Source organism: Schistocerca americana, chromosome 8 (assembly GCF_021461395.2).
Source record: "Schistocerca americana isolate TAMUIC-IGC-003095 chromosome 8, iqSchAmer2.1, whole genome shotgun sequence".
NCBI classification, from domain to species: domain Eukaryota; kingdom Metazoa; phylum Arthropoda; class Insecta; order Orthoptera; family Acrididae; genus Schistocerca; species Schistocerca americana.
The window spans coordinates 512,337,671-512,350,610 of record NC_060126.1 but is presented as its reverse complement, the minus strand read 5'-3'; the positions used below and the strand labels follow the sequence as shown (position 1 = coordinate 512,350,610).

The window sequence follows — 12,940 nt, the reverse complement described above, 5'->3', positions numbered from 1 at the left end:
AAAGTGCATAAATTCCTTTAGAAAAAAATTCTTTTGGTAGTCCGCTCAAACACTCATGCACCGCGTGGCGTACCTCTTCATCAGAGCGGAACTTCTTTCCTCCCATTGCGTCTTTGAGTGGTCCAAACATATGGAAATCACTTGGGGCAAGGTCTGGTGAGTATGGTGGATGAGGAAGACACTGAAAATGCAGGTCTGTGATTGTTGCAAATGTTGTACGGGCACTGTGGGGCCTCGCATTGTCACGTTGCAAAAGGACACCTGCTGACAGCAATCCACGTCGCTTCGATTTGATTGCAGGCCGCAGATGATTTTTTGGGAGATCTGTGTATGAAGCACTGGTGACAGTGGTCCCTCTAGACACGTAATGCTCCAAAATGACGCCTTTCTCGTCCCAAAAGAGAGTCAGCTTAACCTTCCCTGCTGATGGTTCTGTTCGAAACGTCTTTAGTTTTGTTGATGAGAAATGGCGCCATTCCTTTCTCGCTCTCTTCGTTTCCGGTTGGTGGAAGTGAACCCAGGTTTCGTTCCCAGTAATGATTCTTTGCAAGGAAGCCATCACCTTCTCGTTCAAAGCGCCGAAGAAGTTCTTCACAAGCATCAACACGTCGTTCTCTCATTTCAGGAGTCAGCTGCTGTGGCATCCATCTTGCAGACACTTTGTGAAACTGGAGCACATCATGCACAATATGGTTTGCTGACCCGTGACTAATCTGTAAACATGCTGCAATGTCATTCAGTGTCACTCGGCGGTTTTCCTTCGCTATGGCTTCAACTGCTGCAATGTTCTGTGGAGTCACAACTCGTTGTGCCTGACCTGGACGAGGAGCATCTTCCACTGAAGTCACACCATTTGTGAACTTCCTACTCCATTAGTAGACTTACTGCTGTGACAAACATGCATCACCGTACTGAACCTTCATTCGTCGATGAATTTCAATAAGTTTCACACTTTCACTACGCAAAAACGACGTTGGACGTGATGACTGGGTGTTGTGTGCTGTCCTTAGGTTAGTTAGGTTTAAGTAGTTCTAAGTTCTAGGGGACTGCTGACCATAGATGTTAAGTCCCATAGTGCTCAGAGCCAGAACGTTGTTCTTCCCTGGTGCAAGTAGCAAGTGGGGCGGCAATCTTTATACTGATACTGCGACAGTATGTGTGCATCTGCACTATGCTGCCACCTACAGACCACTCTGCTCGCTGTTTGTAGCACGCTTACCAACTTACAGGATAACGGCGCGAAATTTCGATTGGTTATTACAAATTTAAGGTTTCATTTGACTCACCCTCGTAGATGTAGAATTTAATGATGTGTTTGGCGGCTAAACATGTCAAAAGTCTGATTAAAGAAGTGGCTGGTGTGCTGGTTATATTTCGGATTCCTGCATTTAGACGCACGTGATAAACATAGCCATTGAGAGAAAGTCTTACAAGGAGGACACCACACAGCATTTGGATTTTTGTAATTTGTTTATATTTATGGTACGTGAAGTTTAGAACTCAAATGTTAGTATCCCAGAACATTTCCCTGCAACTCTTAAAAAGTCGACTTTGAAATTTTCCGAGAGTCTTCAACTCCCTAAATTGAGGTCTAGTTTTCGGCGAGCAGCGCGACGCGGTTCTGTGGTAGAATAGAGTGCTCGCCAGGAATGTGAGCGGCCTGGCTTCGATTCCTGGTCGAGGCAAATTTTTAAACACTGGTGCGTTTTCTACGAGCATTTCCGTGAAGCGTAAAATGCGTAAAGATGAAAAAAAAAAATCGATAGCTGTCGTGTCTGGTAGTTGCTGATTTGTGTCTCATGTTGGTCACTATTTTTTCAGTTTTCTCCTGTTCAGTTCGAATATCTACGTCATTGAAATATGAAATTTATCAGATAGCACTACTGACAACATGACTCGTGCATGTGATGTTATTTATATGTATTTGACGATGCTGGTGCTGATTCCGAATTAACATTTGACGATGCCACTATGGCTGCAGTACATTAGGGCCTTGTTTTTATGAAACAGATATAATGGTGGTCATTAAAGACCGAAACCGGTAATCTGTTAACAAAAGGTTTGTGACCATAGACATAAATTAAAGGGAACATATTACATATACAGGTCACTGTTTTTCGCGACAATGTCGCAGCTTGTGAATATCAGACATATGTTGATCAACACGTAACTAATTGCCATTTTTATGATAAATGCGCATCTTCCTATTCCTAATTACATAAATCTAGTTTTCATTACAAATATAAATTTCTAATTAAGTATCTTGTATAAAAGATAGTTAATAAAGAATGTTTAAATTTAAAAAAATCTGAAATTAATTTTTTCCATTTTGATTTATTTTACGCTTCATCGGGAATGCTTTTAGAATTTGGACTTTTGTTTAAATGTTTATGTTGGCCAGGAACTGAGTCCATTGCATCCATTTGGCTTGCAAACGATCTACCTCAGTGCCACGCTGCCTCTTCGAAACGACGATCTTGTTTTAGGGTGTGAAAGACAGTTGGAAAAACTTGAAAGTCAATTTTGTAGAGCTTTTTGAGATTTGCATGGTACTCCTTTGGCAGAATAGTATGGTGCCTGAGCGGTCAGACATCTCCGATACATACATTTGTGAGAAACAGGGCAATTGCTCCCGACGTTTGTCTCATTATGAGTGCAGAAGTGTTGTCCGAACTCCCACGAAAATCACTATTAGAGAGCAGAGAGTGTAATGAAAGAGGAACGCTGCAAGAAATATTTGAGTTCTGGCCTTCACGCCCTATGAATATATAAAAAAATACAAGAATCTAATTGTCATGTGGTTTCTTTGGTGGCTCCAACTCAGAAATATATGTATTATTTTGTACCAGCTATATACATATTTATTTCAATAATTTTATATGATAGATGTGTTTTGTATAGGAAATTCGTTAATAATTGTGAACCTTCAGGTGAAGAATCACTGGTGTAATATGAAACACGCCCTGATAAAATTCAAAAAACGTGAACTCACAAAATTTTTAAATTGAGTGAAGAGAAACAGATGTTTTTTTTTACAGTTTCCGTCAATATTGAGGCACTTGTCATAACGTTGTACCAGTTTTTGAATACCCTCCTCATAGAAGTTTGCCACCTGACTTGTTAACCACTGCATCACCACTGTTTTGACTTCCTCATCGTCTTGAAGACGCTAACCGCCCAGGTGTCTCTTCAAGTGCAGGAACAGATGGTAGTCACTGGGCGCAAGTACAATTGCTGGCACCTACATTACTATTAGAAGTAGCATACTGAACTGACATGGTCTGAGTATTGAATAATATTTTTATTGTATTATTGATTCTTGTCATTTGTAGCAATTATTATACACTACTGGCCATTAAAATTGCTACACCAAGAAGAAATGCAGATCATAAACGGGTATTCATTGGACAAATATGTTGTACTAGAGCTGACATGTGATTACAATTTCACGCAATTTGGGTGGATAGACCGTGAGAAATCAGTACCCAGAACAACCACCTCTGGCTATAATAACGGCCTTGATACTCCTGGGCATTGAGTCAAACAGAGCTTGGATGGCGTGTACAGGTACAGCTGCCCATGCAGCTTCAACACGATACCACAGTTTATCGAGAGTAGTGACTGGCGTATTGTGACGAGCCAGTTGCTCGGCCACCATTGACCAGACGTTTTGAATTGATGAGAGATCTGGAGAATGTGCTGGCCAGGGCAGCAGTCGAACATTTTATGTATCCAGAAAGGCCCGTACAGGACCTGCAACATGCGGTCGTGCATTATCCTGCTGAAATGTAGGGTTTCGCAGGGATCGAATGAAGGGTAGAGCCACGGGTCGTAACACATCTGAAATGTAACGTCCACTGTTCAAAGTGCCGTCAATGCGAACAAGAGGTGACCGAGACGTGTAACCAATGGCACCCCATACCATCACGCCGGGTGATACGCCAGTATGGCGATGGCGAATACACGCTTCCAATGTGCGTTCACCGAGATGTCGCCAAATACGGATGCGACCACCATCATGCTGTAAACAGAACCTGGATTCATCCGAAAAAATTGTGTTTTGCCATTCGTGCACCCAGGTTCGTCGTCGAGTACAACATCGCAGGCGCTCCTGTCTGTGATGCAGCGTCAAGGGTAACCGCAGCCACGGTCTCCGACCTGATAGTCCATGCTGCTGCAAACGTCGTCGAACTGTTCGCGCAGATGGTTGTTCTCTTGCAAACGTCCGCATTTGTTGACTCTGGGATCGAGACGTGGCTGCACGATCCGTTACAGCCATGCGGATAAGATGCCTGTCATCTCGACTGCTAGTGATACGAGGCCGCTAGGATCCAGCACGGCGTTCCGTATTACCATCCTGAACCCACCGATTCCATGTTCTGCTAACAGTCATTGCATCTCGACCAACGCGAGCAGCAATGTCGCGATACGAGAAACCGCAATCGCGATTGGCTACAATCCGACCTTTATCAAAGTCGGAAACGCAATGGTACGCATTTCTCCTCCTTATATGAGGCGTCACAACAACGTTTCACCAGGCAACGCCGGTCATCTGCTGTTTGTGTATGAGAAATCGGTTGGAAACCTTACTCATGTCAGCAGGTTGTAGGTGTCGCCACCGGCGTCAACCTTGTGTGAATGCTCTGAAAAGCTAATCATTTGCATATCACGGCATCTTCTTCCTGTCTGTTGTATTTCGCGTCTGTAGCACGTCACCTTCGTGGTGTAGCAATTTTAATGGCCGGTAGTGCATTAGAAGCAACATACTGAACTGACATGGTCTGAATATCGAATAATATTTTTATTGTATTGTTTCATTCTTGTCATTTGTAGCAATTATTATACATACATCATCAATAAACTCTTATGTTTCCCTAAACCAGAGATGAATTTCATTTTCAGGTTTGGTTCGCCGTCGGCGACTGACGTGACGTGTTCCCTACCTCTCTTGGTGGTGGGTGAGCCTCGAGTAACGCCGACTCTCTCTCTTTCTTCCCGCCCGCCTGCCTGCCTGCAGCAGTGAGTAGTTCGTGCGATGGCCGCCACCGCGGCGATGGCGCTGGCCGCGGCGCTCCTCGCCCTCTTCGGCCTCTCCCGGGGCTCCCCCCAGGGCGGCCTGCCCAGCCGGGACTTCCCGCCGGGCTTCATGTTCGGCGCGGCCACCGCCGCCTTCCAGATAGAGGGCGCCTGGAACCTCAGCGGTAGGTCGTACTCACCTGCAGCACCCCTCACGTTTCTTCTTGTCAACAGGCTCTGTCACAGCTACTCACAGAAGCGCAGCAGAGGTCAGAATTAACACGTGTACAACAATAGTCTTTGAGTACAGATCAAAGGACATTTTACATAGTTCGGCGATGAGTATCTCGTAACAAGTATTCAAAATGTCGAGAAGTTCTGACAGGTTAAAAGTGATTGCTTGGTGGCGGCTCGAATCCGGAAGCTTCCCTTTCATGGACTGTGCTCTTACCAGCTGAGCCATCCAGGCGTGACTGACCACCCGCCCTCACAGCCTTACGTCAGCCAGTACCTCATATTCTACGTTCCAAATTACGTAGAAGCTCTCCTGCATGCTTTACAGGCCTAGCAGACAGGATACTACACAGGAATGGCTTACTCTCGACCTAGACGATTGTTTCTAAAATGGTACATACATATCAGGGTGGTTCATTTTGGAAACGAGAGTTGTGTTAGCAGAATCCAAGCTGTGACCACAGTCGTGCCCGCATAGCTCAGCCACTAACATAACTGCCATCCAAACACGAGATTCCAGGTCCCAGTTCTTGTCCTTAAAGTTTCAGAACAGGTGCACAGTGAAAGTTTCATTCTCAATAAGAATCATCCTCCACTTGGCTCTGTACACAGTGTATGATCACAAGTATCCATACACCTATTGCTGGACTTAATATGGGGTGTGTCCACCCTTCGCTTTTATGACGGCGTCAGCTGTGCTGGGGACACTTCCACTGAGGTGTCTGAATGAATGCCTGTGCACGAGCGGCAGCCAACTATCCCCCATCTGAGTTAACGAGCACTTCGCTATCATTTAAATATACGGCCGAAAGACTCAGCCTTCAGGAATTGTGAAACGAACTCTGTCGTCCAGGTCCATGTGCCACAAAGAGCGCAGATTCGCCACGACATGGAGAATTCACAAGCGTCAATTGTGCTGAACGAGGCCTAAGTGCTGTAGTGTGCGAGTCATAGGGAAACCCAGTAGAAGCTGTTTGTGGCCAGGGAGACGTAGCAGCGTTAAATATGGCGGACCTAAGATCCGCCATAAAGGGAAACATTTACGAAAACTATTTAATTCTGTAGTGATTCAGAGAATGGAGCCACAGCAATTTTAATCTACCATCTTTCATAAATTTTGATGGTGACCACAATAAAACTTGAATATTGATCGTATCTATAATAGTATGGGATTTACTGTTAAAGTTAAATTAACAAGTTTTGTAACAAAGACCTGAATGCTGTATCCTGAACGCTTTGGTCGATCTTAACGATCGACATTTCATATAAAAGCGCATCATTAAAATGACAAACGTCGTAAATATCAACTCTGTAACTTTGTTTAAAAGCTATAGATTTAAATTATCAGTATTTTCAGTTAAGCATCAGATCATCATTTCCTCCACACAAAACACATTGAACGATGACACCATGACACCTTATTGAATCGTTAGGTAATAGAATATTTGTTGTAAAGCTTAGTACATAATAGTTACTTTTGTTCTTTATTTATTTATTTATCAGAAAGCACATTCGTGTAAGGCTACTGGTCATGACATTCAAAGTTAAGAAGGAAATTTTGGTCAAGCTTTCGTTATTTAAATATCTTAAAATGCAAAATAATGTGGAATAAGCTGTAGCCCATCAGATGGACGGCTTCAGGGAAGGGAACTGCGCTAGTCAGTTGAGCGAGGATGTTCGGCGTGCAGGAAACGCGGCCGGGGACGGGCAGAGGACAGTGTTGGTGGAGACGCGAAAGCGGACGGTCGGCCATTAGGTGGCTAGGAAGTGAAACGGCTTAGAAAATGTCGCGTTGTGTGGTATCATGGGACTTAGTCTCTGAGCGGTGAGCAGCCGCGCGCCTGGTGTGAACTCTAACTTTTCGTGTGGTTACCGAGGTGGAGTATTGGGCTTGTAATTCGCGATGAGATTGTGAATGATCGAAGTTTGTCAAATGGATAAGCGCTCGAGTGTAAAACAATTCTAAATACGACCACTTTCGCTATTAGTTTCCTTTCTGAATAAACATTATTCTAACCAATCGCTACTGTGTGGCCTACATCAATTATGGGTCGTTAATTTCGCTCCCGATATTATTATTACTGTTGTTATACGTTACATTAACGTTGTATGTTTCATACAATTTCCCAAACTTGCCACCTGCCAGACAATTTAACCAAAATGGCCCAAGTGTCTAATTTAGGGCGTGTAATGCGACACGTGCGGTTTAACCCCTAGACGAGTCTGAACCAAGACATTTCGAGGAAGAGGAACCGCGTGTGAACCCGAACATCTTTGGAATGTTAGATCACACCCAAGAGCCGAAACCAGAGAAGGTGGTTATTTTGGACGCTGGGGTCTGGTGCGAAATCGACGTTCTGACTTATCCGAAAGGTGTTCGTTTCGGTTCAGGCGTGATTCTTGGCGAGCCAGTCCACTTCAAGAATGTAATAGTCCACAACCTGTTGCCTCACAGACGCTGCTTTATGACGGGGTGCATTGTCATACTGATACAAACACTCATTGTCTCCAGACTTCCCCCACTGCACACAGTACACAATGATGTAAAGCGTGCCCAGATCCTTCCACGTGTACCCTTTCTTTAAGCACAATAAGGCGACCATGCCCTGACCGCTAAAAGCTGATATACCTTAACACCACCGGCTCAGGACTTCGCTGCTGGCACTACACGAGATGCCAGGTAATGTTCTACAGGATCCACCACACACGAACACTACCAATGTACTGTCACAGGGTACAGAGTGGCTCAAAACTCCAAATCACTCGTTTCCAGTCATCCACTGTCCGCTGGCGCCGTTGTCCACACCACCTCAAGCTTTGCTTAGCACTGGCTAAGGACATGTGTGGCTCATGAGGAGTCTCTCCACCACTGCACCCCATTGTCTTTAACTCCCTACAAGCAGTCTCTGCGCTACCTAAACTCCTGGTAGCACCTTGGAACATTCGAGCCATTCCTTCTGCTGATTTCATGCGATTTTTTAATTTTTTTTTTTTTTTTTTTTTTTTTTTTTTTTTTTTTTTTTTTTTTTTTTTTTTGCAACGACTCTCTGCAATGGTCGACTGTCCCTGTCCATGAGTACTTCAGGTCTGCCAAATCGTGGTTTACCAGTGGTTGTTGCCTCACAGTGACATCCCTAACAGTCGACTTGTGCAACTTTAGAAGGGGTGGTTGCTGATCGTTCTGTTACTCAGGTGATATCCACCGACAAGTCAAGAGATCCCTGCCGGAATTCCCTGCTGTTTCTGCTCCGCTGCTGACAGCGCAGTCCTCACCCGCCTCCTCCTCTATGGCGTGTCCGCCACTCGTGACATCTAGTGGTCAGTTCCGCACTACGTACGGGTGTCCACATAGTTTTAATTACACAGTTTATCCACACATTCCACGGGTGTTGCACCCCAGCGCACTTTCAGATACCCCCAGTTCGTCTCGCAGCCCTTATGAGAGGCTGACGAAGTGCCTCTGCATTAGTAACTGTTTTAGGTGGCTCCAAAGGCCTGAGGATGGGGGACGTGAAGGTTGATTGGCCTTTCTCACACGATATCCTGCTAACGATAGATAAATGGCAACAGGTAGATTCCATATTCCTAGATTTCTAGAAAGCGTTTGACTCCTCCTCTGCAAAGACTGCCAAAGTAGGTCCCAGCGTCCGAATTAGGATCCCAGATATGCGAGTCACTTGAAGCCTTCTTAATAATACAACACAGTACGTTGTCCTCGACGGCGAGTGTTCACCAGAGACATGTCTATCACTAGGCGTACCCCTAGGGAACTGTGACAGGGCCAGACTAGTCCTCGATAGACAAAAATTATCTGAAGGATAGGTTAAGCAGCAATTTGCTAGTCTTCTGATATCATGTAATGCACAGGGAAGCATCTTCGTTGAACGACTGTAGAAGGACAGAGGATGATTTGGACAGACTTCCTGTCTAGATAAAGGATTAAAAGGAACATTTAGTTCTGATTTAGTAAAAAGCAATGGAATTACAAGGCTACAAGTAACTATTTGAATACTAATACAAACTTTAGAAATAGTATAGAATTTGATCCTACAGCTCATTGCGAAAGTTTACTAAAATATAAAAAATATTTTAAAAACTTGAAAAAAAATTATGACTTCTTTTTATACTAGAATTATGATTAATCCATGTTAAATAATCTTTAACAACAGTTTTACTGTTATTTACAATAATTTTTCAAATGTCATGTTGCTCTAAATGTAGAAAATTCTAAGTTTATGCAACTGAGTAGGAAAGAAATTCCGTAATCTTGGCTATAGTTTCCATTCAATTTCATCAAGAAGGTGAAAAGTTAGCAAATGTGAAAGGAATTAGAAATGTGTCTCCACTTAACCAAAACTATTTCATATGTCACATCCATTATGGATGACGAACTTCAGATGTTCTTTAAATTGGCGATTTATGTGGGTATGATGTGCAGCCAGTCGCTTTATGAATTTCATATGATTTATTATACCATCAGCTAGTTGTCGACCCACTATATCCTCATCATCAGATGGTGATGTTTGTTACAGAAACGCATATAGCTGCACTTGGTGCAGAGAATAGAGAATAATGCCATCATCTGATAACAAGCCTGCAGTGTCACGAAAACTATTTAATCGTAGAATGGATTGTCTTAAAACTGCAAAAAGGTGTCTGGTTGTACGTCATATCTTTATAAACGGCCTATTTCAAACAGCCTAGGAAGAGGCCTTCCGATCATTGAAATGGCATGAAGGAGAAATTCACATAAACAGATCATATATGGTTTGCAAATAATAATGTTATCTCGAAGAACTTCAAGTATAGATAGTTACTAAACAGAGCATGTATACAGTAGGCCCGAAGATTAGTTAAACTAAGATGACAGTAATACACTATAAGTATGCTGATAGGAAAATAAAAATATTAATGATGAAGCTATTGAAATCGTTCCTGAATTTATACATTAAGGTGAAATGAAAACAAGAAGCAGATGGATACTTAAAGATATAAATGGAAGGGTAAAAATGGTGTGAAGTTACATGGAAAACTGAGGGTTGTTTTGAATATGAATTGCCAATGCACTTTAAAGGGCAAGACGGCAACCACCACACATTGCCAGTACTCAGTCACAAAAGTGACCCATGGAAATTGTATGAGCAAGACAGTTCAGTAACTGATTGTTGTCCAATGAGCAATGGAGTGATTTATGCTGGGCATAATGAGAAGGCGCAGTGGTGACAAAACAAGACAGTATTCGAGGATATGATAATGTTCAGTATAAAATTCATGTTGAGTATGGCAGAGGATACAGTGAGGTGAGATGAAGGAAGGTGGGTGAAGTAGGTTCCTTACTGAATTCCCATAGAGTGTGGCCTAATGGAAGACGCATTCACAACAAAGAAACAAGAAGCAGGACAAACATGGATGTGGACATCTGAAGGCCGTAATGTATGGAGAAGTCTAGAACAGGCCTGTATCCATCAGTTGGTGTTAAGTACCTGTTGACAGCGGTTTGGAAATGAATATCGTTGGGTAAGGCTAATTCCAGCAGAATATTATTACTCACATATAAGGAGGCACATTGCCAGTAAAGACGTAATGGAAAGAAAAAGAACATGAAAATATTTTATCCATAACATTAAACATCGTCGGTAGGGCACAGGGAACACATCATATTGATGTTCAAATCTGTTTCAATGCATTATCTGCTAATGAGGTATTTTTCCACATTTGAATGAAGGCAACACTCCATGCAGATTGGGGATTACAAAACTCTTACTCCTTAATGAAGTATGCACATGTTTCAGCACAATTTGAAATGCTTATTTACCTGTCACACAAGATGGTTTAAAGATACATGTTCATCTTTTTAAACATTGATATATATAGGGACTACTTCGACATGTAACAAGGGTTATTGTAATGTGTTATGCTATAAAGTTTTTACTATTTTTGGAATGGAGTACTTCAGTTAAACTCAGACTGTACATAAGAACCATAATTCAAAAATTCCTGAAAGCGAAAGAAACATCATATCCTGTAAAGGAAAACATTCAGTACAATCCAACTTAGGAGTCTATACTGGCTTCATTAAGATTTTGTTTAGCCTTTGCCAGTTTGACACAGCTACAAATATAAAAATGCCATTGACTGAACAAATGCGTAAATGTCAAATGGTTTGTGACACCATATGCAGTATTTCAGAATACAATATGGGCAAAAGTTGAATCCTCCTCAGTATATATACATATAAAGTACCATCCCAATTTTCACAAAATGAATAAATTGGCCGAATTTCACAAAAATAGTCAAAAAATCAGCAAAATGTTACCAAAAAACATATTTGTTCCAAAATGTCAGATTTTAATAACAAAAACATCAAATTGATATGAACGAATAACAATCTGTTTTGTAAGCATTTTAACTGCTCTATGGAACATTGCTGCCCTTTTTCAAACATTTTCAATATTGTTCAAATATTTAACTATTTTTTGAGTATTTTTACATTTGTTTCATTTCCCCAAATGGTTTTCAAATATGTTCCCAAGATTTCAAGGAAAAATCGTAAATTTCAAACAAAAATTAAAAAAGTATAAATATTTCAAATTTTCCTATCATCTCCTCAAGTAGGTACGAAAGGAGGGTTGCTATGATGCTTTTCAGTTACATTAAAAATTCTAAAATTTCAATTAATTTTAAGAAAATTATTGAATTTTTCTAGAGGTATTAAATGAAATACCAAAATAAATTGAAAAATTTCACCTACCTTATAATTACGAAAATTTTGTTAAAATACTTAATTCCTTAAATGGAAAACTTTATGCCTGAGTGATTCACACACCCAATAGGCTGTTGAACATCACAAACAATTAAACTGTAATTAACTGTTACACTACGTCAAAATACAAACTTTATTAGTGAGAGAGGTTTATAATCTAAACATTAAAAAACCAAAACTATTAAAATTAATTCCTGATGCATAAAAACAAGATGTAATTAAAAATTTATCTGTGTAAGAGGAAGCTGAGAATAAAATTTTTGCTGCTAATACATATCCCTTAAAAGAATTAATAGCAAATAAAACCAAACCTACAGAGGATAATTTGGATTATGGTTATTTACAGAAAATGTGTTTGATAACAATTTAATGACAAATATTGGAGATATAAATTGTACAAAAGATGAATAAAAGTAAATCAGGAATGACAATTTCATAAACAACTTTAATTTTTGTAAGGAACATCATATAGAAGAAGGATGCAAAATTATTGTAAATAACAGTAAAACTGTTGTTAAATATTATTTAACATGGATTAATCATAATTCTAGTATAAAAAGAAGTTATAATTTTTTCAAATTTTTAAAGTATTTTTTATATTTTAGTAAACTTATCCAACAATCTGTAGGATCAAATTCTACACTATTTTTAAAGTTTGTATTAGTATTCAAATAGTTACTTCTAGTCTTGTAATTCCATTTTTTTACTAAATCAGAACTAAATGTTCCTTTTAATCCTTTATCAAGACATTTTGCTAGGTTTTTTTAGTGATTACCTAAATTTATATTTACTGCAGTGCTTGTTATTTGACAAATTTGTTAGATATTTTTATTCCAGAATTATGATTAAACCTTGTTAAACAACATTTACTAACAGTTTTATCATTATCTACAATAATAATACAACCTTGTTCTGTTTCATCTTCTT

The 12,940-nt window shown here is 40.6% G+C and overlaps 1 protein-coding gene across 2 annotated transcripts in view; it reads left to right on the top strand.

Moving 5' to 3' along the window:
• Nucleotides 1-12,940, top strand: part of LOC124544843 (myrosinase 1-like) — a 523,720-nt gene that overhangs the window by 264,563 nt on the left and 246,217 nt on the right. For both annotated transcript variants that reach the window (XM_047123549.1, XM_047123550.1), the window contains exon 2: nt 4,903-5,201. In XM_047123549.1, coding sequence (XP_046979505.1) covers nt 5,036-5,201 — 166 coding nt within the window. In that variant the 5' untranslated portion in view covers nt 4,903-5,035. The remainder of the gene's footprint in view (nt 1-4,902; nt 5,202-12,940) is intronic.